This window comes from Marmota marmota, unplaced genomic scaffold (genome assembly GCF_001458135.2).
Source record: "Marmota marmota marmota unplaced genomic scaffold, marMar, whole genome shotgun sequence".
NCBI classification, from domain to species: Eukaryota; Metazoa; Chordata; class Mammalia; order Rodentia; family Sciuridae; genus Marmota; species Marmota marmota.
In genome coordinates this window covers 7,485,542-7,510,020 of record NW_026000093.1, presented here as the reverse complement: position 1 = coordinate 7,510,020, position 24,479 = coordinate 7,485,542, and the positions used below count along the sequence as shown (strand labels likewise).

Here is a 24,479-nt window from a genome sequence, read left to right as displayed (position 1 = left end):
ATATATATATATATATATATATATAATTTTTTCTTTATCCTTATTTCTTTATCTCTTAACAAGTTCCTGGGCTGGTTCCATAACTTGACTATTATGAATTGTGCTACTGCAAACATTGGAATGCATGTTCACTATAATTTGGTGATTTTAGTTCTTTTGGGTAAATACCAAGGAGTGGAATAACAGTCATATGGTGGTTTCATTCCTAGTCTTTTGAGGAATTTCCACAATACTTTCCAAAGTCATTGTACTAATTTGCTGTCTCACAAACAATACATGAGTGTACATTTTCCCTACCTCCTTGCCGGCATTTATTATTAGTTGTATTCTTGATGATTGTGCAGGCCAGCATTTTTTGTCAAATATTTGTTAATGATGATATATTAGCATCAACTTGAAGCATTAATACTTTCATAAATAGTATTCTTAATTCTTGGATTCTTCAATCTCTGCTAACTGCAACAAACATGGCATTTGAAAAAATAATTTATAGTTGCTCAATATGGGAATATTCTTGAACCACAAAGATACTCTCAAAATGTCATCTCTATCAGCAAGTGGGCTAAAATAAATTCCACTAATTTGATTTTTTTCCCACTGATAGTAAGAGGGATATGTAAAGCATTTGTCCAGGAATAACAACTTAATTTTTTTTCCAGTTCAGTGTGACTACAGCAAATAAATAAAACTGTATAGATTCTTGGTTGGCTTTTGAACCAGGAAAAGACAGTTTTCATGTTTACACAATAATCTATGGATGAACTATATCTGCCTTTCAGAGTTCCAGTGTTGATATTTCCTGAACTCTGCCTTCTTTGGGGGCAGCCTTGGCACTCAAGGATGTTAACTTGGCTGAGCATCCTTCCAGCCCATAGATATTAGTCATTATGAAGCTTCTCTAGGAAAGAACTGGACTTCATTACTACCATCTCTTTTTTATGTCTTTCGGAATATTCAGTATAAGTCTTCAGAATTTGTTTCTTTGCTACAATGTCACTGAATCCAGTTTCTTGGTTTTCTTTTAAAACCATAAATAAATAAATAAATAAATTGTGCTATGCAGAGCTTACATTATTTTAGCTGTTGTTCATATTTTCCTAATGGTTACAGCATTTTCTGTCCAAGCCACATGGATGGGGGAAGAGCCCTCAACATACATTATGTGTCTTTTGCAGCTGTCTCCTTGGACCCTGTTGTCACAGCAGAAGAGATGTCTCCAAAACAAAAGTCCAAGAAATTCCTGGGGAAAAGGAGAACTGGCTCTCAGGATGAGTGGGGTCCTTGGCTTATGTGATAGAAAATAATTTCAGCATGAGCCCGTCAGAGGCATGGACAGAGATTTATTTAGGAAGGTAGATACATATTTAAGGGAGAAGTGGAGTGATCTTAAGAGAGAGATGCTGTCTGGGGTAAAGCAAGGAATGTACATCCAGGTGCCATTTTCAGAGTGAGATGTATTTTAAGGTTCCCAGCTCTTCTTTTAAAGGAAATTTGGTGAGGCATGACTATGAAAAGTTATATAAGAATGATATCAGCCTGGTGATCTCAACCTGATTTATGCTGGTCTTGGCAGTCTTGGGTCCTTAGGCCAATATGGTCTACATCATCTGATCAATCAGTAGTACTGCAAAGTCCCCTAAGTGATAGATTTCTCAAAACATCATCTCTCTCTTTTCTTAATCTATCTATTGGAGGGGTTAATTAAGAGTGAATGAAGAACAAATGAATGGGTTTGTGGCGAACTCTAAGAGGTACAGATTTCCTGGGAATTTGGAAGTCACTGGCTTAGCAAAGAGACTGCCTGGGGAGAGTCAGGCCTGCAAAAGTATGCAGAACTTGTGAATTAAAAATTTATTTCCCTGTCTTTCCATTTCTGTCTGTCTACTGTTTCCTACCCAACCTCACTGTCAACATCAGGTGGGAAAGGAAGGATGATCTCAAGGCAGGACATGCCAAGAAACAGAAAAACCACACTGCATCTCTCCTTACGACTCCTACAGGCACTCCATTAGGACTTGTCCTCAGGCCCAGGAAGACACAGATTACGAAAGGATGCTCCTTAAAACCCAAGGGGTCCACCAGTCTCGGGGGGCTCAGCGCAAAGCATGCAGAAGCCTGTGGAAACTTCCCAAGACTTCAGTTCTACAAGGTTCCTCAGCTCCTCACACACGAGCGCATCAGCACCATTCTAAATTTACTGCTAAGGATGCCTGTGTCAAATGTCTGAGTGCTCATTTATGTGGACCAGAGACAAGCAAGGACAAAACTGAAACAAGAGGAAGAAGGAAAGGAAAAGGAGCGAGAGAGAGGAAACCCATCTATTTGCACATTGTGAGAAAACTTGTTAAAATTAAAAGCAGATTAAATCAAAAGAAAAACAATGCAGTTTACAAAACTGGTGGTCACAAAGGCAGAGGTTGTAGAAGCAAGAAATGTTGAGCAGGGAGGAGGAACAGATGTAATTATTTATCAAGAGGCATATTCTAAAGCGTGGCCCTAAATGGTATGGCAATGTACTGCTCCCAGAAACTGACCACACACACCTACCTAAGGCTTGGGTGCTGAGAAACATGGTACCAGTGGCCAGAAAGTGAAAAGAAGCATCATGGCTGAATGGATAGCAGCATATCGGAGAAGACCACTGGCCAGTGTGAGTCATTGAGAATCAAACAAGGAGATCTCCTGGAGTTGGCTGAGTACAGCACAAGTCAATCTACTACTGTGCCTGCCACCCATGACCTCAATGGCCTCCTCTCAACCAGGGGAAGCATTACGTCACCTAAAAAGTAGGCAGCCAGAACAAAGCCCTGCTTTCTGCCATTCAGAATTGGATTCTATCTGTCAAGAGATCATTGTCCATCATCATTCCAGCAAACATATTGGGACACTCTGGTGAGATTTTAACTGCCGTTTCTGTATTCTTCTTTTCACCCTAAATGACATTGGGCCTCTATGGAGTGAAACTTGTTGCTCGGGAAAAGGCAGTTCTGGGAAAGTTCTAGAACAAAAAGGCCATTGATTTCTGGAACATATCGAATGAATTTTAGGAGAAACATGACTTTGAATGTTAAGAGTTTTTGAAAAATACTTAGAAAAAAGTGAAAGAGAAGTTTGTTTCTGTCTTCTCTGACTCCATCTGTCTCCTTTCTCTCCTTCCCTTTCTCCCTCTGTGACTTGGGCCTTGTTGATGAGCCAGGGAATGGCTGAAGGCTGAGTCATAGGGGAAGCCCTGCAGCAGAGTCCTGTTGTCCCAAGCAGCCAGGAGGAGTGCGGGAGTGGGGAGGCAACAGAACTTCCTCATCAACCCTCACCCCCATGTTACTGAGAAAAACTTGGGAATGGCTGAGATCAGCTGAGAGTCCCAAGGGAGTACATTCCTGGTTCCATCAAAGGGAGCACAGAGTTGTGGGCATGGAAATCAAAGCCATGGTGGGATGTTAAGACATTAAGAGGGAGGATGTGACCCCAAACACCAACATGATGAGACACTTCAGGGAGGATCAGAGAGAACAGAAGGGATCCCCCATACCAGGTCCTCCTCCAGGTAAGAGGATAATATCCAAGAACTACAATGCCCATATGCATCAGGAAAAGGCAAAGAAGAATTGATCAGCTTTCGACCAGAAGAAACTAAGCTTTATATTGGAAGTAGCTGACCTTATTATGAGTTAAAATAATTAAGATTTCCACCCTCCATGGGAATAGGGGCTTGGATTATTTTTAAATCAAGTTCATGGAAGTTTAATTTACATTTGGTAAAGTGCACTCTTTTAAAGTGTATAATTTGATGAGTTTTGATGAATATTTACAGTCTTGGAGATCCTATCACAATCAAGAAGAGAATATTTCTATCACCATAAAAAGTCCCCTCTTGAGGGATATGGATTTTAGTCAGTAATGAAGAATGAAACCCCTCAAAGTCACACTTGTGACAATTCAAGCCTATTACATACATGATAGTAAATACAATTCAGGCCTCATAACCTGGACCATATTTACCAACATTGTCTCATCCATGATACGTGTCCTTTTTTTAATGAATGTAAAAGGAGTTGAGGCAAATGAACTATGTATAAAGTATATTCAGTATAGTTTTATCATTGTCATTTACATTTACATTCCATTTGAAGAATTGCCTCCTAAAATTCTATGGTGTTGAGAAATTTTTCATTCCTGCCTAGTTCTTGATGATCCAAGGTCAAGTGAAGGCTGCAGATCAGTGATAATGAGGGTGTCATATACAAAGCTAGTTGGAATACAGTGCTTAAATATTTAGACATCACAAGTTCACTTGCACCACCATATTGAGTCCTTCCCTATTAGATTTCCATGTGTGTCTTTATATGCCCAGAGCATTAAGGATCAGTATATGTTTCAGAAGGAAAGGGCCACAGCTAACCCAATCTATGTTATGACTGAACATAGAAAAGAAGTACTGAGGCCAAGTACTGAGGTAGTACAGAAAAGAAGTATTGAGGTCTTTTCATTCCCAGAAGCAAAGACCCAAGCTGATACATCATTCACAGTCTGATGTTTGTCAGCTTCAGCACATAAATTAGATAAGCCAGGAAAAATTTCTCCTAGATTTAGGCAGTTATTGCTTCCTCCCCATGCAAAAAAAAAAATGTTCTAGGAAGAAATATCCTCTGTTTAGGATGATATTGAATAAAGCATGAAAGAACATTTGATCATTCTGTTATTAAAAGTCTCCTGAGCCAGGTGGGGTGGCACACACTTGTAATCCCAGTGGCTTGGGAGGCTGAGGCAGGAAGATTGCAGGTTCAAAGCCAGCCTCAGCATCTTAGCTAATCTGTAAGCAACCCATCAAGACCCTGTCTCAAAATCTAAAAATAAATAAAAAGGGATAGGGATATGGCTCAGTGGTTAAGTGCCCCTGGGTTCAATCCCTGGTACCAAAAAAAGAATAAAAAAACAATAAAGTCATCTGAAATTATAGCTGGTCTATTGTGCAATGGTGGTATCAACAGCATTATGTGTAATCCAAATTGACAAACTAGTATGAGCTAGCAAACTGCTGCAAAAGTATGTTTATCTGCTGATGGAGTGAGCATCTTGGTCTCCTGCCCTTAAATGCAATGCTTTCCAAGTGCATGGCTCCTGTCTTGTCCAGTTTTGAACCCCTAGCTCAAGCACATATAAATATTTACTAAATAAATGAATGCTTAATCATCCATCAATCACCAAGGATTGTGCACTTCTCTCTGCTGGCTGCCCAATGATCCATTCAAGTGTGAATTCATGTGGCTGTGCTTCACCCAGAACTGTGCCTTTAACCAAGTGCACATCTCAGGCACTATGAGACCCCAGCCCAAAGCACTCTCCATCATCACAGTGATTGGAACTTGTCTCTTCCTTTCCAACTTGGCTCTTGTTCCCCAGCTTATCTCAGGGTCCACCCAGTTCCTGGCCCTTGAATTCGGTCTCTTGTCTTAAGCACTATGCACGGATGGAGTGGGCAAACCAGACTCTGCCCTCTCTAAGAAATGTCATCCACCAGCCCGTGCGTGATTGAAGAAGACCCAACAAGGAGTTAGAATTAGCATCAAGTGCCCTTCATGCCAGACACTGCACTAGAAGGACATCCTAAGGGAACTCATTTAAAATGTCCCCTCATTCCCTTTAGACAGTGTTACCCCGAGGAGTAATTCACTCTCTCTTTCTGTCTAACCATCCAAGATTTCCCAATCTGTTCTGAAAAAAATCTCCATTTATCAAACAACAAAGAAGCCACTTGAAAACAACCTTCTTCCAGCTACATCCCTAATGTTGCAGACTTCCCTTCTCCTAAAAGACACAGGTCAGATTTCATTTGAGAAATGATCTATGACACCAATCATGAGCAAAAGCGTACGTGTGCGCGACACACACACACACACACACACACCTTCTCTCTTTCTCTCCCCTTCCCTCTCTCTCCCCCTCTCAATTCCTCTCCCTCTCTTTCTCCATGCCTGAAGCCTTGTGCCAAAGACAAACACCATTACAGTCTGGAGACCTCATATCTTAAGTAGTTCCCTAAGTGGAAGATGATATATGCTCAGGCCCTTCCAAATATTTAGCTTCCCAATTTAGAGATGACAGTATGAAAGTTTCTCTGGGCCAGCTAACTTCCCAAAGCTCTCCAGCTGCAAATCATCCTAGGCCATGACCTCTCAGTACCTTTTCCTCCATCCTGGGAGACAAGCCCTGGACACATTTCAGGTCCTACCCATCTTGGGTGATATGAGCAATTCATGGAAAAGTCAAGAAGACTAGAAGACCATAAGCTTTTCATTTATGCCCCCATCCTTGCCATAGTGTACACAATATTCTTAGTGGATGCCAGTTTGATTTTTTTCCTGGACACTTTTCTAATCAGAAAAAAAAAATTGCAATTGCTCACATTTGAGAAGCTTCCTCCGTCCTTTATTTTCAGTCATGAAATGACTGATGCGGAAAGGTACCTAGGACACAGTGGATGACGTTGCTGGCAGGGTCCTTATGTAAAGGAGTCAGCCTGTCTGTGCCCATGGAGCTGCAGCCTGAGCTGCTGTGCCCAGTGCCAGCTGCAGAACACTGCAGAGAGGAGCGCTCATGGCCACCAGTTCTGGGTAGCTCTACAGGCAATGCCACTGTGCTTCCTGAAGACAAAACCCCCGGCAGGAGTGTTTGTTTGATTTAATTAATGGACTGTTTCAGTGCTTTCTCTCAGGTCTCTAAGAATTAAGCTTTCTCAGCACCCATTGTGGTGGGATCCTGTTGATACAAACGGAGCTTGGAAATCAGAGCTTGGAAACAGATGGTGAATGAGATTCAGCGTTAAGCATGTGCAGACAGTTCAGATCCAGTCTGTGCTCAAGTTTTGTCATCCAAGATGGTAGTTTGGGGCTAAATCGGCATGTGCCTCTTGATTGAAATATTGATCTTATTACTGAACAAGAAGGAACTCTAAGCAGCAGAGAGGAAAAAAAGAGGAACCCACGTGGGGAAAGGAGAGGAATTTCTGGCTATTTGAAGGAAGCTTACCATGAAGACTCCTTGGATCAGAGAGACCTGGCCAAAAGTGAAGGATCTGGCCATTCAGAGGCCTGCAGAGACCGGACAGCAGATGAGTCAGAAATGGTAGGAAAGAAAGGACAGCCGGCAGGGACTGTCAGATAATGCCGAGGTTGGAATGGGGACACAAGCAGGGTTGAGGGCATTGTGCACTGAGTACCTCCTATGTGACACACACATTCTCTCCTTATTCTCTGACATGCTTCTGTGGAAACCCCATGGGATGACCATAATTCTAATTTGTCTGGAATGGTTTCTGGGCACCTGTTTTCCTGGCATAATTATTCCCAGAGTCATCCTTCACCCTCAAAAAAAGTCCTAGTTTGGATGATAAATAATGTGATGAACACTCTAGTAATAGATCTGAAACAGCCCATTTTTCAGATAAAGTAACTGAGATTCAGAAAAGCAGTCTCTCTTGCCCCCAGTCACAAAGCCAGGGATGAGGATCAGGATTTGAAGCCAGATCCTGCTTATCTGAGCCACGGTTATATTGTGGATAAAAGGGTCTCTCTCATCCAGAAGCCCACATCTGCCCCCTGAACACCAGTGGGTATGGTGATAAAGGCAAAAGCATTTTTAAAAAGCTTGGTTTTCTTTCTTTTTCTTTTTAAACTTAGTTGTTACCTGAGACTTACCGTAGATTGTCGGCAAATGTTTCATAAATATGTATTTTTCCTCAGTACTTAAAGTTGGATAAATGCAAATATTTTGGAGAAGACACATTTTAATTGTGATGGTGTTTTCACATATCCTTAGGGAGCTATTTCTTGAGTTAGAATAAACCATCAAGCACACTTCTTGCTCACTTGCCAAAATCTAGCATCAAACATCTCATCACCTATAAATGTGGCCTCAGTCCTCACCTCCTGTTCCCATCCATCTCTCCTGCAGAGAGACAGGAGCTGGAACTTCGGAAGAGACTAAGTTTCCACTGTAAGCTGAGTTGGCATTTTTATCAGCCCTGGGCATCCCTGCCAGGCCATTAACTAAAGAGTCTTAAGGACAACAAACCAAGGGCGATCTGTGTCTCCCTGGCACTTCTCCCTGCCACCACAGCAGACGGTGAATAAATCAGAGGAAAGTAGCTCAAACTCAACTTGGCAGGGTTAGCCTCAGGAGAAGACTGATCTGATCCCACCAGCAATCTAGCTCAGCCTCCAAAGAATGATGATTTATAGCATAATGTTCTCAAATACACCTTTCTTTAGAAAATTTTCCAGTAACCTTTTGAAAAGAAGAGGCAAAGTCACAGAATTGGCTGAGAGTGAAAGTGTCAACTACCTAGACAGCCATTCTTGGTACCACTAAATTTTAAAAAAGAAAAGAAAAGAAAAAAAAAACTTCAAGCCCATTCCTAGGATGCTATCCAAGCCGGTAACTCCAAAATCAGTACTCATAGCTTAAATTTTTTAAAAAGTTCCTCCATCTACCCTCATCATGCCTTGTGTTCTTCCCTGGGCCAGCTTCAAAATGCTTTGACCAACAAGACAGACAGTCTCCAAATATTGAAAGTTAAGCCCCATTGCATCTATTCTCAAATGTAAACCTGAGAAGTATTAGTTCAGAGGTCTGAATCTATGATGCACTTACTCAGTATCACAGGAATGGTAAACAAGGCACTGAGTAGCATAAAGAATAATTTTTCAAAAGGTGGCATTCAACCTGCACAGATTGCTCCTTGCCCACCAGTAAGTTTTAATCTGTAGTAAATTCCTGAACAATGAGGTATCCTTATTTTTGCATTTTATCCTTTTAATGATTTTCTCCTAAATGAGTAAATATTCAACCTGGGTGAGGGGTTGCTTGATTGATAAGAAGTCTGCAATAAAATAAGAAGACTGCATCAGATTGGCTCTAAGTATCACATTATTCTGTTATATTATTTTGTTGGAGAAAAAATGCCTTAAGAACTGGTTGGTGTGCTTCCTCCAAGAAATTACCCCTTGAAATGGGAAAGGCTAATGGATAAAGTTTCATTAGCTAGTTTGGGGAAAGAATGAACAGAAAGATACAGGGAGACATGCTGAGCCTTTATTGCTGCTCTAGTTAAATGAGCCCCAAATCAATAGTTCATTTAAAGTACAATGCAGTTTCTTTTGTATCTTGGACTTTTTAAAAACTCACACTAGTGCATTCCACAATTTCTTGCACATAACAAATTGTGTATATATCAAATAAGAGGTAATTGTAAGAAACACAAAATAGTTACCTAATAGAGTTTAAATAAAGTTCATTTTTAAATAATGCAGCCTTTGAAAACACTACAAATTGAGAGATAACAATATAGCAGGCCAATAAGAGTCTTTTGTTTCTGATCAGTACCATGGATTTAAAAGTTCTTTCAAATATCATCTTTTAAAAGCAGGGTGGAGATTTAACAGGTTTTAGTAACTGGGTGAATAAAATAGATCAGACATAGGATGTACAAGGCTTCTAGTAGAGTGCTTGCCTAGTATGCATGAAGCCATGGGTTCAATCACCAGAACTGCAAACAATAGATAAATAAATAAATAGTCAGGATTCTAAATTTCAGACCCTTTCATCTCTCATCTCTTTCATTTCATCCTTGGATGCCACCTGACTGTAGGACACTCAAAACCAGGAGAGATCTGGAGACTTACACGTTAAATGAGATTTTTATATGAGTCAATGTGCAAAAGTATCAAAATTATGAAAATTTAAAGAATTAGTGTTATTATAGATTTCTCCTGTCATTAAACTAGTTTTATCCCAAATTGTTCTTCCATGCCTAAATTAATCAGCATGTATTTTTCTGGCACACAGCCATGTATTCTGTGCCAGCCATCATTCTAATACATATAATGGAGCCCCTGCTGGCTAATCAATAGGAAAGGTTTAGAGAAAAAAACTAGATTCTCCATTGTAAGTTTAACAGAAACCAGCATGAAGTGGAGGGTCAGGGAAGGTGCCTTCAGTTTGAGATGCGGTGGGCTCAAAGCATCATCAAACTACGGAGCAAAGATTTCCAGGGAAATTGAAAAGAAGATACTGACTCAAGGGCAAAAAGATGGGAGTCATTAGACTGAAGATAATAAGTAAAGCGGTGGGAAGATGGAACCACTTTCTAAAGAACAGGAATCGTGTCTGAATCATCTGTATCGCCTCTGATGCCCGTTACCGCTGACACACACGAGGCACCTGGTACATAGGCATGAGCTTATCGTTATCTTTGTGCAATGGTTGAATGAGTGAGTAATAAAGAGGGTTCATTGGTAAACCACCTAATGGAACACTGGGGCTGTAGGTGAGAAAGAGGACAGGGCTGAAGATGGAAAGACATCATTCTTCTGTGTATAGCTGACAGTGGAAGTTAAGAAGAGGCTCAAAAGGCAGAGAAGAATCAAGCATTTCAATCCACAGGTTTAAGGAAAAAGAACCATATGGAAATAGGGATAGAAATACACACACACCAAAAAAATACAAAAAGAAAAAGATGGTTGACAAACTAGATAGTTTAATGTGACAGAGGTCAAAGCTGGAGATACGTTTAATAAAGACAATGATGATAATGGCTAATATTTCTCCTGTGATTACTGTGTACCAGGGACATTGCTAAGAACTGTAAGTATATTATTCTATAAAACATATGTGCATTATCTCATATACTGAAAACAATCCTATGAAAAAGGTACTACTAGTATTCCAATTTTATAAATGAGACAATGGTAACTACCTCAGGCTAAGTAGCTCACCAGGAGTGATACAGCTCGACACATCACCAAGCCGACTCTAGAACCCATTTTTTTGTCTGGCTCCAGAGCCTCTAGAAATCTCCGCCTCTCTAATGAGAAACTATGAGTATCAAATACAGCAGAGATGTCTGAGACACTGAGAACACATGCATTCACACACTCTTATGTGCACACACGTTCTCACACACACACTAACTCATATACTCACACACAAACACATAGACTGACATGTAGACATGCAGAGTCATTTGATTTTGAGCAAAGAGATCATCAATGCTCAATGAGAGAGACATTTTCACTACAGTGGTGGAGGAAAAAAGTGATTCTTACAAATACAGGGAATGGACAGAGCAAAAATGAAGGCAATATGTGAGTTTACTGTTAGGAAACAACAACAGCAAAATGGTAAGGGAATTCAGGTGCTCCTAAATTGGGGATTGCTGGCATTTATTATCAAAGTATAGCTAAAAAAGAAAGTCACATTGCAATGGGTGGCAAAGCAGCTTATAGAAAGATGAGTTGGACATATGCACACATCCTTGTATATACTTTTTTCACCTCTGAACAGACACAAAGCCTAATGCTCTACAGTAAAGATAAGCAAAGTCATATCTTGTTTTGTTGTTTGTTTTCTGAGGGACAAACCTGCTGGTCACTTGGTTTTTTACAGTCCAGGATCTAAGAATGCTTTTTATTCTTTATAATGGTTTTAAAACACCAAATGCAACATACTATTTTTTGACAAGTAAAAATTACACAATTTCAAATTTTCGTGTCCACAAAATAAAATTTATTGACAAACAACCATGCCATTTCCTTATGCATTATCTAGATCTGCTGCCCCATCACACTGGCAGAATTGAGACATTTTGATAGAGACTTTAGGGCCTGTCAAGCATAAGATATTTGGTGTCTGGCCCTCAATTGTTTTAAATTTGAATATATATCTCAAAGGAAATGGAATCCTACCTGGCAATTGAGCTTTATTAGTTCTCGCAATGGGCACTTCTTTCCATACATCGCCATCATTTTCATCCTCGGCTATCCAGGAATCAACTGGTAAACAAAGTAGCTCATATGTGAACAAATTTTCCAGTCTCACTTCTTCCAGATACCACCTTGGATCCTTTCCACTGTTGTCATGGCCAATGCGTATTTTATAAATTTCACCAATATCTTTAAGATTAATCTGCAACATAAAGGTAAAAAGGAAAATAAAAAATCTTGCATCTCTGATTTCAATTTTCCAGTTCCAAATTCATACTTAGATTTGAACTCAATTTTGAACTCCAGACCTACTTTGTTGTCACATACACTCTTACTGATTAATTTTGTTAAAACTAGTCACTTGTAATACCATGAAATGGTATTGTGTATAGTCAAGCATGAATCCATTGGCCATGGACCAACCAATAGATTACCAGGCATGGTGTCACATGCCTGTAATCTCAACAACTCAGGAGGCTGAGGCAGGAGGATCACAAGTTCAAAGCCATCTTCAGAAACTTAGTGAGGCCCTAAGCAACTTAGCAAGACCCTCTCTCAAAACAAAAAATTTAAAAGGGCTGGGGATGTGGCTCAGTGGTTAAAAAAAAAACAACAAAAAAAAACCCAGTAGATTAAATTCAGCTAAATTCAGCTAGTTCTCATTACACCATTCCTTAACAACACATCATAACATATTGCAAAGTAAATGTTTTATTGTCATTATAGATACACAATACTTCCTGAGTAGTGAGGCCTAAAGAATAAGATAATCTAATTCTCCAGTGTTTATAATATTTTCCACGAAGGTGAGATCCTGAGGAGCAGAGACCATTTGTTCTCCTAGATTTAAGCTAGGGTTAACCAGACAGCCCTGAAACAGACCCAATTTGAATTGGAAAGACTGTGGTTTTGCAACAATGTTGCCAATGTGATCTTACCCCTTTGCATCCTCCCCCACATCATCTAATCAACTACTGTAGTAAATATTCTAGTGTATTATTCACTATCCAGAATAGGAAATGTTTTTCTTTTGAAAATTCCTACAGGGGTCTTATGAAAAATAATGGATCAATTATATACTGCACTAGTTTTCCATTTCTGCCATAAAAAAAATTATCACGAAGTTAATGACTTAAAACCAGATCCATCTATGGTCTCCTGATTCCATGAGGCAGAATTCAGGCACTAATGGATGAGCTCAGTCCTCTGCATATGGCCTCACAAGCAAAGATCAAGGTGTTGGCCAGGCTAGGCTCCTCTTGGGAGCCTTTGGGAAAAATTCTCCTTCAAAGCTTATTTTTGGTTCTTGGTGGAATCCAGCTCCATGAGGTTGGAGCACTGAAGTCCCTGTTTCCTTTTCACATGCCACTCTTTATCTCCAAGTCAACAGGGCACATCAAACCCTTTTCATGTGTGGAATCTCTGCCTTTCCCCCGTTACAAAAAAAATGTTCACTTCTAGAGGCGCCTGTGGTTTAAATGACACCCACTTGGGTAAACCAGGTTCAGCTCCCTATTTTAAGGTTCCCTGACTAGTAACTTTACTTACATCTGTAAAATTATTTTGCCATGAAGCCTAACATTCATAGGAAGAACACCAGAGCTAAAGATCATAAAGGCTAAAATTCTTACTGCTACATACTATCATCAGAGACAGTTTGAACTGCCTTCTGGTATTTTGTCACCCTGCCACCACCACCCCCCCACAACATCTGTTCTCCCCTTTGATATTATCATAAACGTTCACGTCACCCCCAGGAAGTTACTCCAGAGCTTGTGCAGATCTGCCACCCATTCTCTACTAAAATATTTTTATTGGTAATATAATCTTGGGCTACTGTATTGGTGACAAACATTCTGAATAAATTTTCTGTCCTGTAGCCAAAATGCTTTCTGTCAGGATACATAGGGACAGATTTTGACAGTCAAGTTACAGAGCTGGGCCTTCCTATTATATCTAGAACAACACAGTGTTAGAAATTCTCCCATGTAGATACATCTTAACATGATGCTTAGTATAGGTAAGTGGACTCCTAAAATCCTTCCCAAAATTGCAGATAATAGAAATAGGATAGAAAACAGACTATGCTCCAACATACACCCAAAGGCAAAATAGTATGGGAGTAAGAACCCCGGTTTTTTATATTTTGTTTTTTTATTAATTCTAATTAGGTATACATGACAGTAGAAGGCTCTTCAATTCATTGTACACAAATGGAGCAGAATTTTTCACTTCTCTGGTTGTACATGAAGTAGAGTCACAACATTCCTGCAATCATACATGTACCTAGGGTAATTATGTCTGTCTCAGTCCATTATTTTTCCTACCCCTGTCCCCTTCTCCTTTACCCCATCCAAAGTTCCTCTACTTATCCCTATGCCCCCCCCCCAGTATGGATTAGCACCCATTTATCAGAGAAAACATTCAGCCCCTGGTTTTTTGGGATTGGCTTCTTTCACTTAGCATGATGTTGCCTAGTTCCATCCATTTACCTGCAAATGCAAGAATTGTATTCTCTTTTAATACTGGGTAATATTGCATTGTGTTTATGTACCACAGTTTCTTTATCCATTCATCATTTGAAGGGCATATGGGTTGGTTCCACAGTTTTGCTATTGTGAATTGAGCTGCTATAAACATGGAAGTGGCTGTGTCACTGTGGTATGCCATTTTTAAGACCTTTTGGTTCCATTCCAAGTTTTCTAAGGAATCTCCATACTGCTTTACAGAATGTTGGTACCAATTTGCAGTCCCACCAACAATGTATAAGTGTGCCTTTTCCCTTACATCCTCACCAACACTTATTATTGCTGGTATTCTTGATAACTGCCATTCATTCTATCGGGATTGAGATAAAATCTTAGTTTTGATTTGCATTTCTCTAATAGCTAGAGATATTGAACATTTTTTTCATATATTTGTTGATCAATTGTATGTCTTCTTCTGAGTAGTGTCTGTTCAGCTCCTTAGTCCATTTATTGGTTGGGTTGTTTGTTTTTGTTTGGTTTGGTTTGGTGTTAAGTTTCTTGGGTTCTTAATATACCCAGGAGATTAATGCTCTATTTGATGTGCGTGTTGCAAAAATTTGCTCCCAAAATGTAGGTTCTCTCTTCATTGATTGTTTCTTTTGTTGAGAAGAAGCTTTTTAGTTTGAATTCATCCCATTTATTGATTCTTGATTTTATTTCTTGTGTTACAGGAGTCTCATTAAGGAAGTTGAGGCCTAATATGACATGATGAAGATTGGGCCTATTTTTTCTTCTATTAGGCATAGGGTCTCTGAAGAATCCCAGTTTTGATATCAGACATGCCTGGTTTTGAAAGTTCCTTCTGCCCTTGCAGCTTTGCAAACCACAAGTTTCTCAACCTTTTAAAGCTTCAGTGGCTTAATCTGAACACAGGATGAGTATCCCTAATGCAACAATCCAAAATCTGAATTGCTCTAAAATCCAAAATATTTTGATTATTGACATGACCCCGTGAGGGGGAAATTCCACACCTTGAAACATTGTTTCTTATACAAAATTATTAAAGATACTGAATGACGTTATTACCTTCTGGCTACTTATAAGGTATACATATAAGATATATATGAAACTAATAAATTTCATGTTTAGACTTGGATATCATCCTCCCATTATGTACACACAAATATTCCCAAATCTGAAATATTTCTGATCCAAAGCATTTCAGACAAAGGATACTCAGCCTATAGTACCAATCTTATAAAATACTACAGGGCTCAATCAGCATTAGCAGCTATTATTTTGTCAATCAGAATTTTGTTCTAATAGCAAAGACAAATGTCTAAAGCTGCATATTCTAAAAATGGGAGAGAAGATTGGTACAGTGCTCACAGGAGGAAATGAATCTATTATTTGGCTATCATAAGTTAAACAAAAATTAATAAACCCTATCTAAAACGGCTGATTAAATATTCGCTAATGCTAACTGAATGATGCCAGGGTACAGATATTACATTACTCATCCACCAGACATACCTGGGTCAGCCAATTAAAACCGGAATGCAAATGACCACTGCTCCTAAGTCACTTTGAGGTTTTTAGGCAATCTGGTTTGGAACTTTTAGTTCTGGTTTAATACAGTCAACCTGAATCACCTCGGCCTAAATCAAATAAAAATGTAATGTCAAAAATTATTCTTGCACCACATAACTGTTTTTAGTTTCTGTATTTAACTTCCTACATTGGAAAAAAAAAGGACAGCAACTCTAAAATGTAGGATAGCTTTCATCATAAAGATGGACCACACCATGTCTCAGCAATTCTCCACATAAAGAATGATGCTTAAAGTAGGGCACAGGCACAGATTAAAATAAAATTGTTTTCAACCTGAGGACCAAAGGGACATATGGACCCAGAGACACAGGGGCAGAAAGAGAAAGCCAGAGGAATCTGGAAATACAGTCCATTCCCATTGTTCTCATGTCACTACTGAAAGTTGAAATATACCATTAAATTCCTACTATAGAACCAGAACATGAAGACAAAAAAAATGCTATTGAAAAATGTCTGATTTGGGTAGTTGAAATTCTTAACAAAAAAAAGGGATTAATTCTTTACTGAATTTAAGGAAGCAAATAATGCACTTTGTTTATAACATTTTTAGATCTGCTTATTACATGTACTATGTTTTATATTATTCATATATATAGATTACATATATATATATACATATATATATATATATTACATATATAAGAGTGTTGTTAATGTGTTGTGAGTAGATTAAACCATTTTCAACACTTAATAAGTTCATTACAAATGAACCCTAAGTAAGAATATAGAAATTTAAAAAACAGTCCAGTTGTGGTGGTTCACACCTGTAATCTCAGTGGCTTGGGAGGCTGAGGCAGGAGGATCTTGAGTTCAAAGCCAGCCTCAGCAACTTAAGAAGGCCCTAAGCAACTGTCTCAAAATAAAAAAAAAAATGGGGGCTGGCGTTGTGGCTCAACAGTGGATTGCTCACCTCACATGTGCGAGACCCTGGGTTCGATCCTCAGCACCACATAAAAATAAATAAGTGAAATAAAGGTATTGTGTCCAACTACAACTAAAAAATAAATATTTAAAAATAAATAAATAAATAAAATTTTAAAAAATTTTAAAAGGCAAAGGATGTGACTACAGGTTAAGTGTCCCTGGGTTCAATCCCTGGTACAAAAGAAAAAGAAAAAACAGACTCAAAATTCCTGTGTGAGTAGGATAGAGCTTCAAACAACTAATTTGATACATACAAAGAGATAAATAAGCAAAGCAGAGATATAAGAAAATATGATGAGATGATTCAGTACAAGAAACAGAGATAGCAAGTCATCCAAACCTTAAGGAATGAGCTGTGTCCTCTCAGCCGAGTAATGACAGGAACCCAGACAAAGAAGAATGAAAGTGATTCTAGAATCTTACTTAATTACTCCTGAAATTTAAACCTCTGTCATTCTTTCTGTTTGAACAGAATTTAGTATTCTTCCAAATATGAATAAGTGCTTTACAAATGTAGTTGCTGCCACTAGGAAATAAACCTGGAGCAGGTGTTGTGACAGCTGTGGGGGATGGGCACGTCCAGCCTAACACCCAGGAGCACAGGTCTGGAGACTGAGGGGTCCAGGAGCAAACTCAGGCATTGAAACCTTCCAGCACTGGGACCTTGGGCAAGTTTAGTGTTTTTCTACACTTATTATCCTCATTATGTAATGGGATAATTAAAAACCACTTTGTTGAGATATTGTAAAAACAAGTGATACATTTAGCAAAATCAAACAAATAAGTACGTATCACGTCCTTGATATGTAGTAATGATCACAGTAATTATCATTATCATTATTACTCAAGGTAATCAGTGGGTAAAGGTGATTAACACAATGAGGAACACTTACTTTAATTCCATAGGTGCTTTGGGTTTCAATGCCTTTGACCTTCCCATACTAACTGGGTGTTCAGAGGGGATAGAGAAGTTGAGAGAGACCAGTGCCCTCCATTCAGGGGTATCCTGGCTGCCCAGTAGCATGGCGGAAGCTGAAAGCAGTATGTCTCCAGTATATAGGTAGGGTGGATCAAACTGGGTTGGAGTCCAGTTTGAGAAAGCAGGGTATGAGAAGAAAGGCATAGAGCTTATCATTGAAAAATCTGGACAGAGGTCCAAGTCCTCTCAACTTTAAGTTCTCTGCCTCAATTCCCTGTTTGTAGAAAGGGGGATGTTGTAAGGACCAAATTAGATAACCTTGCAAAAATATTTTGAAAATCATAGAAGGGCATCCTCTGTAGGTCTGAGGACACACACCAGGGCAGAGAGGAGTGGAGAAGAGTGGAGAAGAGTGAAGAGGCTTTTACGGAACAGCTGGGAGACTTATTCTGGCAGTTCATGTTCCATGGTCCTTCTCTAGGAGTGCACTTAATTGAAATAGTTGGAAAAATCAGGCAGTAATTTGGAGGCTACTTAAGAGAGAATTTGAAGATAATCATGAAAAAAGGACATTTTCATTTTTTAATGAAAATGGAAACATTAATGCCAAAAATAGCCAGAAAGATTTTTCAAAGTTGAAAAATGAACTTTGATAAAATAAATGTCTTTGTCAAATTCCACAGTACATTGTATATTCAACATTTTCAAATAAGGAAGCTTTTCTAAACAAAAAATAAAATCCCTTAATGTACTAGAAGATGGTCAGACACAGACATATGAAAGAATACCCAGGCGTTCCAAGGTAAACAACATGATCTATGAATATTCATACAAATGTTTATGGAAAACATCTTCCCCTTTCAGGTATCTACTTTTCGATGTAACTCTGAAAGCAGACACTTACGTATGTAATGACCACCCTGTTGGATTTTTCTAACTCAGACACACTAAATCTCTTGGCAAGGAACTTTAGTATATTCTCAATAAGCAGTAAATACATTATTTGTAAAACTCAAATTTAATTCCAGGAGCAAATTTCATGTCATACAAAGTCTATATTCTCTTTATAGGAAGACTTTCATATTTTGAAAAAAACATGTTGGAACACAAATTTGCTTTGTGATCCTTGAAATCCTATCTGAATCATTATGACTGATGTCTCAGTACATACAGGATAGTTCATTTTAACTATTTATTGCCTTACGAGAAAATATGATAACTTCTAGTTTGAACAGAAATTTGGATGTATAGAGTAGAAACACTGAAAATTGTTATGGTAAATTTTAAGAGGAAGTATGCAATATCACCCAAAAAAATCCAGTACCAAGAAAAAGACCTGAAAACCATGGACAATAATTTGTTATTGTATAAACAATATGGAAACATGAGATTTTTCTCCTATACCTTCTCCTGGGTAAAATTCTTGGTAATATTCTCAGTGTTCCCCTCACAGAGACAAACTTTATTTTCTGAGGGTTCTGCCCTCACATCATTTCTGTGTATCTATATTGTCATTCCTCATGAAAGAGCTGGAAAAGAAATTTTTTCTAGCTTATATGAATAAAAGATACTTAGATTTTTTTGAAAGGGTACGGGGAATTAATTTCTAGGATATTCATTCCAGCTTCCCTCTGAAACTAAATAGGGGTCTTGTCAAAGTCTTGGCTTTCATATTGAGCTATAACTTTGTAACATGAAATCATGGTCAGGCAGGACTGGGGGAGGGCACAATCTAGTGGGGGAACATCTCTGTATGATTTTGCAACTTCCGATGACTACATAATTACACAAAAATAAAAATGAACTGGAAGTCATTACACTAAATGAAATAAGCTAGGCACAGAAAGACAAGTAGGACATGATCTTACTTATGTGGAATCTACAAAGGGGGAGATTGAGAGCAAAAGGGTGATTATCAGAGACCACGGAGAGTCAGGAGGCAGAGAAGTTGATCCATGATACTAAGTTGTAGTTAGATAGGAGTAAGAATTTACGATGTCCTATTGTACAATAGGCTGACTATATATACAACACTAATATAACAATAATGAAGTTATTTCAAAAAACTAGAAGAAAGGAATTTGAAAGTTTTTACCATAAAGAACTAATAAATGTTAGATGAGACGGATATGTTTAATCTGACATTAACATTACATAATAGAGACATGAATCAAAACATCACATGGTATCCCATTAACTGTATGATTTTATTTTATGTATCAGTTAAAAATAACTTTAATTTAAATTTAAAAAATTAAAGAAAAAGAAGCTTCTGGGGGAAAAATGGAAGATAAATTAAAAAATCAAAGTTTAAAAAAGGTACTTACTGGCACCTTACTATAATTAGTAGAGCTATCTAGAGGTCTCACCCTGGGTGAAGAGTGGCCACATTTTCTAATTAACTTTCCCCTGTCACCTGGCTTTTTCACCATGTTCCAGCACACCTCTTTCAGTCAGCTTTTGTGGGTGCTCATGAGATTGAGGCAGTTGATCCTTTCTTGTCTTGGTAGAACTTCAGCTTTTTTCTGGATTGCATGATTTCTTACAATTTTCTGTGTTTTACCCTTCTTCCCACACAGACAGAATATAAGTAGATTTTTGGTACTTATATGTAGAGATACCTAACTCAAACAGGAAGCGAATACTCATACATTCAATATATTTGTAAAATACATCCTCAGTTAGAACTTTAATACATTTTGATCCATAGAAGATATAAATAATTGGCAAAATGTAGAAGTGATGGAGTTTACTCGTCATTTGAACTAAATTATTAATGCCTCTTTTTTTTCTAAATTCCTTTTTATAATATTCCAGGTAATAAAAACCATCTCATACTGAATGATATCAGTATCAGTATCCAAAATCATCATGTATAAACCAAAAGATAAGATTCCTGCAGTCAAATAGGCTATTCTCTGGGTAAATTTTCTCTGTAGCATTTTGCAGATTGTTTACATATTTTATAGAAGTGAATTTATTAAAATTTTAAATGGTGCAGGGCTTTACAGGAATCCCATTTATTAATACCCCTTTATTTATTAAAATCAATAAATAATGAAACATATATTATTCTACATACCCTTCCTTATATTAAACTACATTTTGTTCATTTTATACTCACTTTTCTCTTTTGCATATGATTATTAATCCTTGGCTTTACAGAATATCAGCTGATTTCAATTAACTAGTGTGATTATTGTCACTATTCTGATGATGACCTTTCCCTGTTAGCCAATGGAAGCCTCTTTAAGTTTGCTCTTCTGTCCTGTAGCATTTTTTTAAGCTATCATTGGTTCTAGACAACAAAACGAATATTCTGGACCAATTCAGGTTTTTCCTACTGGAGAATTTGGAATCAATTTCCCTGCCAGGTGCCCTGGCTTTTTTGAGGGCGATGCATTACTAAGGACAAAATATGGGCACTTCAGAACACATGAGGGTGGGTGGAAGGTGAAAAGCATCTGCCATTGACACAATAAATGGTGACAGATTAGAAAATATGCCTCCTTTTAATGTCATGAGTTATACTGACTTTTTCACTTAATCCATCAAGTTGCTTCCCTGCTTCTCTTAGAGACTGAGATTTCATCATCCACCGAGGCTGGCCACACTGACAGTTTTAATCTCACAACCTGCATAAGAAATATTTATACCCACTTTGTACAGATATCCCAAGTTTTGGAAAGTGTTTAATTGGCCTCCATTACACAGTAAAGCTGAACATGGAATCCAACCCACAATTCCTAGAATTTATTTTATACAACACGAGTTTATTGAAATTGATGGAAACGTGTTCGTGTTAATTAGCTGTATGGCTTGACAGATTTAAATGTTTGGATGGATCCCTGTAAGATTCTCCTTAGCATTACAATATTCACCAAGATTTACCTGAATGTACAGGTCTCTTTCCATTGGTTTTATCTTTAGTGATCAATTGACTGATTGTACCACGGATTGAACTCAGGGGCTTCTAGCCACTGAACTTCATCTTCAGCCCATTTTATATTTTAGTTTTAGCCAGGACCTCAACTTAGGGCCTCACTAAGTTATTGAAGCTGGCTTTGAACTCACAATCCTCCTTCCTCAGCCTCCAGAGTCACCGAGATTACAGGAACATGCCACTGCAACCAGCTTTCCACTGGTTTTGTATGTAGAGCCTAATAAGCCCTTTTAATTACATATGATTGTCCTTCTATACCTACAGAAACTTGTTTCCTTCATATATCATGCTTATTACTATGTATTCCATTGTTTTTTCTTCCAAAACATTTCAGTTCTCTTTTGCTCTCAGTCCTCTATATCTGCCTCCTTTGTCTATTTTCTCTGTTTTCTTCCTTTTCCATTCTGGGGGATCATTTCTGGCATATCCCATTTCACTGATTTCATCTTTGGAAGTCCTGATCTGCACTCATCCAATCTAAATATGTAATTTCATTCAGCTTTGTGTTTTTGCTTCCAAGCTATGTACAGCTTTATCCCTTATCTTGCTGTTCTGTCTCAAGCTATTCTCTCCTTGCAGATCCACCTGTGTTCTTGCAGATCCACTGAGTCTTCTTTTACTTTTCTGACACCAAATGACCTACTGAGTGTGTTCTGTGCCCTGCAGTGCATTTCACCTCCCCTCTCCTTCTCACACCTTCCCTATAAGATACTGGTGAAGCAAGCATTGAAAAAAGCAAGTTCTGCCTTATTCTGAGATCTTGGCAATAAAGGATCTCTTAAATTAAAAAAAAAAAAAACAGAGCAAATCATAATTTCAGAGAAGAAGCTGCCCATTTCCAGCAGGTATAGCCCCTGAGATTCAAGTTCAGAGGACCAAGATGGGAATGTTATGATACTCCCTTCTCCCTATTTTTCCTTAAGCAGGCTGTGTGGGTAGATAGAACTGTCCTAGCTCAGCCCCACTTGGAAGTCCTTCTGCATCAAGAGGTCTGTGGTGGCTTTTCTATGTTGGGATTTTTCACTGTTTCTGAATCTTCATATGTTTTATATGAGATAGAGGCTATTTTGAACAAAAAAGTCTCAACCTAAATAAATCTGATGGATTTTTTTTTTATAAAATAGCATCTCTTAGGGCTGATGGAAGGGAGAATATAGGAAATCTCCTGTCAGAACAGGCCATGGTTAGCATAAGGCTTATTTCAGCTACAGTTTGCATTTTTAAGACACTATTTATTGAATCCATTTCACAGTTGAGGAAATTGAGCTAAAGTAGCTAGTTCCAGGTTGCATGGGAAGCATGCAAATGAAGAATTCTGGCCTTCAGTGAACATTTAGTTCAAAACTGTCAGTCAAATTCACTCCTAATCAAGGCAGCCTAAGATGACCTTGGCATAAAAAATGACCTAAGCAGTTGTTAACATATGGCATCTCTGAAATATTAAAAATAGTTGAAGATTTTTTGGAACGTGTGTGTGTGCGCGCGTACCTTATTTTATAGAAAAACTCTCATTGTGGATATTTAGTTTGGGCCAAGCTTCATGACAAGAAATACAAGCTCTATAAGTGACTGTCACATTCCCCAAATAAGAAATGGCTTTCATGGTTCCTTCATGAAGATAAAATGAAGTCAGTTGCATATTATGACTTTCTCTTTCAGCAAAACTTTGTAATAATGCACCCCCAGCCTAGTTACTTAAAAGGAAGAGTACATATTCTTTTTAGAGAAAAAAATTCCTTTATGGACATCACCTGAGAATGAATATCAGTAGAATTATTACATGACATAATGAGGTGTTCTAGGGACATTTAACTAAAAATACTTCCTATATTAGTGAGGAAGTTGTTTAGAACGTTAATCATGACATAACTGTGAGGAAACTGTAGCATAATTCCCTTTGTACTAAACATAGTTTTATTTTGCACAGTAATATGATACACACACACACACACACACACACACACACACTTTATTTTCTACAGAGGTACTCACCTTGTCTGTCTAGTTTTCAAATTATTCCCAACATTTCTCTGACCCCAAACTATTCAGTCACATTCCCCACCAATCTTGGCCCTCCTGACTGGTTCATTCAACACCACATCTAAAGGCTGTGGACTTTTCTCATCATTATCTTTCTAGCCCAGGTTGCCCAAGTCTCTCCTCCATCTTGCCAAACCCTAAGCAAAATTCCAACTTGATTCCACCACCTCTAAAAACATCCCCAAGACACCAATCCTAACCTGTGCTGATCCCCTTTGTCTTTGAATTCCCCAGGCCTTCTTTACTCCCCGTTCCAACCCAGGGCCTCATACATGGTAGGAAGTACTCTACCACTGAGGTACACCCCGGTTCTTAATACCACATATTGTTCTAGGTACTGAGAACAGAGCAATGAATAGACAGGCCACCTACCCTGTGGAACATACCTTTCAATGGGCTGAGAGAGAAAATAAACATAGATGAGAAAGAAAGCAATGACCTGCTCAGTCCTCTACAGAGAATGAATGGGCCTCGGCCATTCTTGATAGGATGGCCAGGGAAGGCTTCTCAGAGATCTGAGTGAGAAAAAGATACTCATCTGGTGGTTGCTAGAGAGCATTAAGAGCAGAGGGACCAGCTCCATAATCTAAAGGCGCTATAGTCAGGATGAGCTTGGAATGTTCAAGTTTGCAGCAGATGGAAATTCCCTTGGCTGTTTTAACCCAAAAGAAGCACATACTGGGTGAAGGACAAACAGGTAGCCAGGTACCATCAGGCAGGCATGGGGCCACTGAGGGATTTTGAATAGATCAGATCACCTGGTTTATGTTGGCTTCTTTTCCTCATTTCCTTTTGGGGATATGAAAGAGAGATAG

The 24,479-nt window shown here is 38.4% G+C and overlaps 1 protein-coding gene across 2 annotated transcripts in view; it reads right to left on the bottom strand.

The window, feature by feature from the left end:
• Window positions 1-24,479, bottom strand: part of Rp1 (RP1 axonemal microtubule associated) — a 315,568-nt gene that overhangs the window by 21,901 nt on the left and 269,188 nt on the right. For both annotated transcript variants that reach the window (XM_048782900.1, XM_048782901.1), the window contains one exon: window positions 11,742-11,961. In XM_048782900.1, the coding sequence (XP_048638857.1) occupies window positions 11,742-11,961 (220 nt within the window). The remainder of the gene's footprint in view (window positions 1-11,741; window positions 11,962-24,479) is intronic.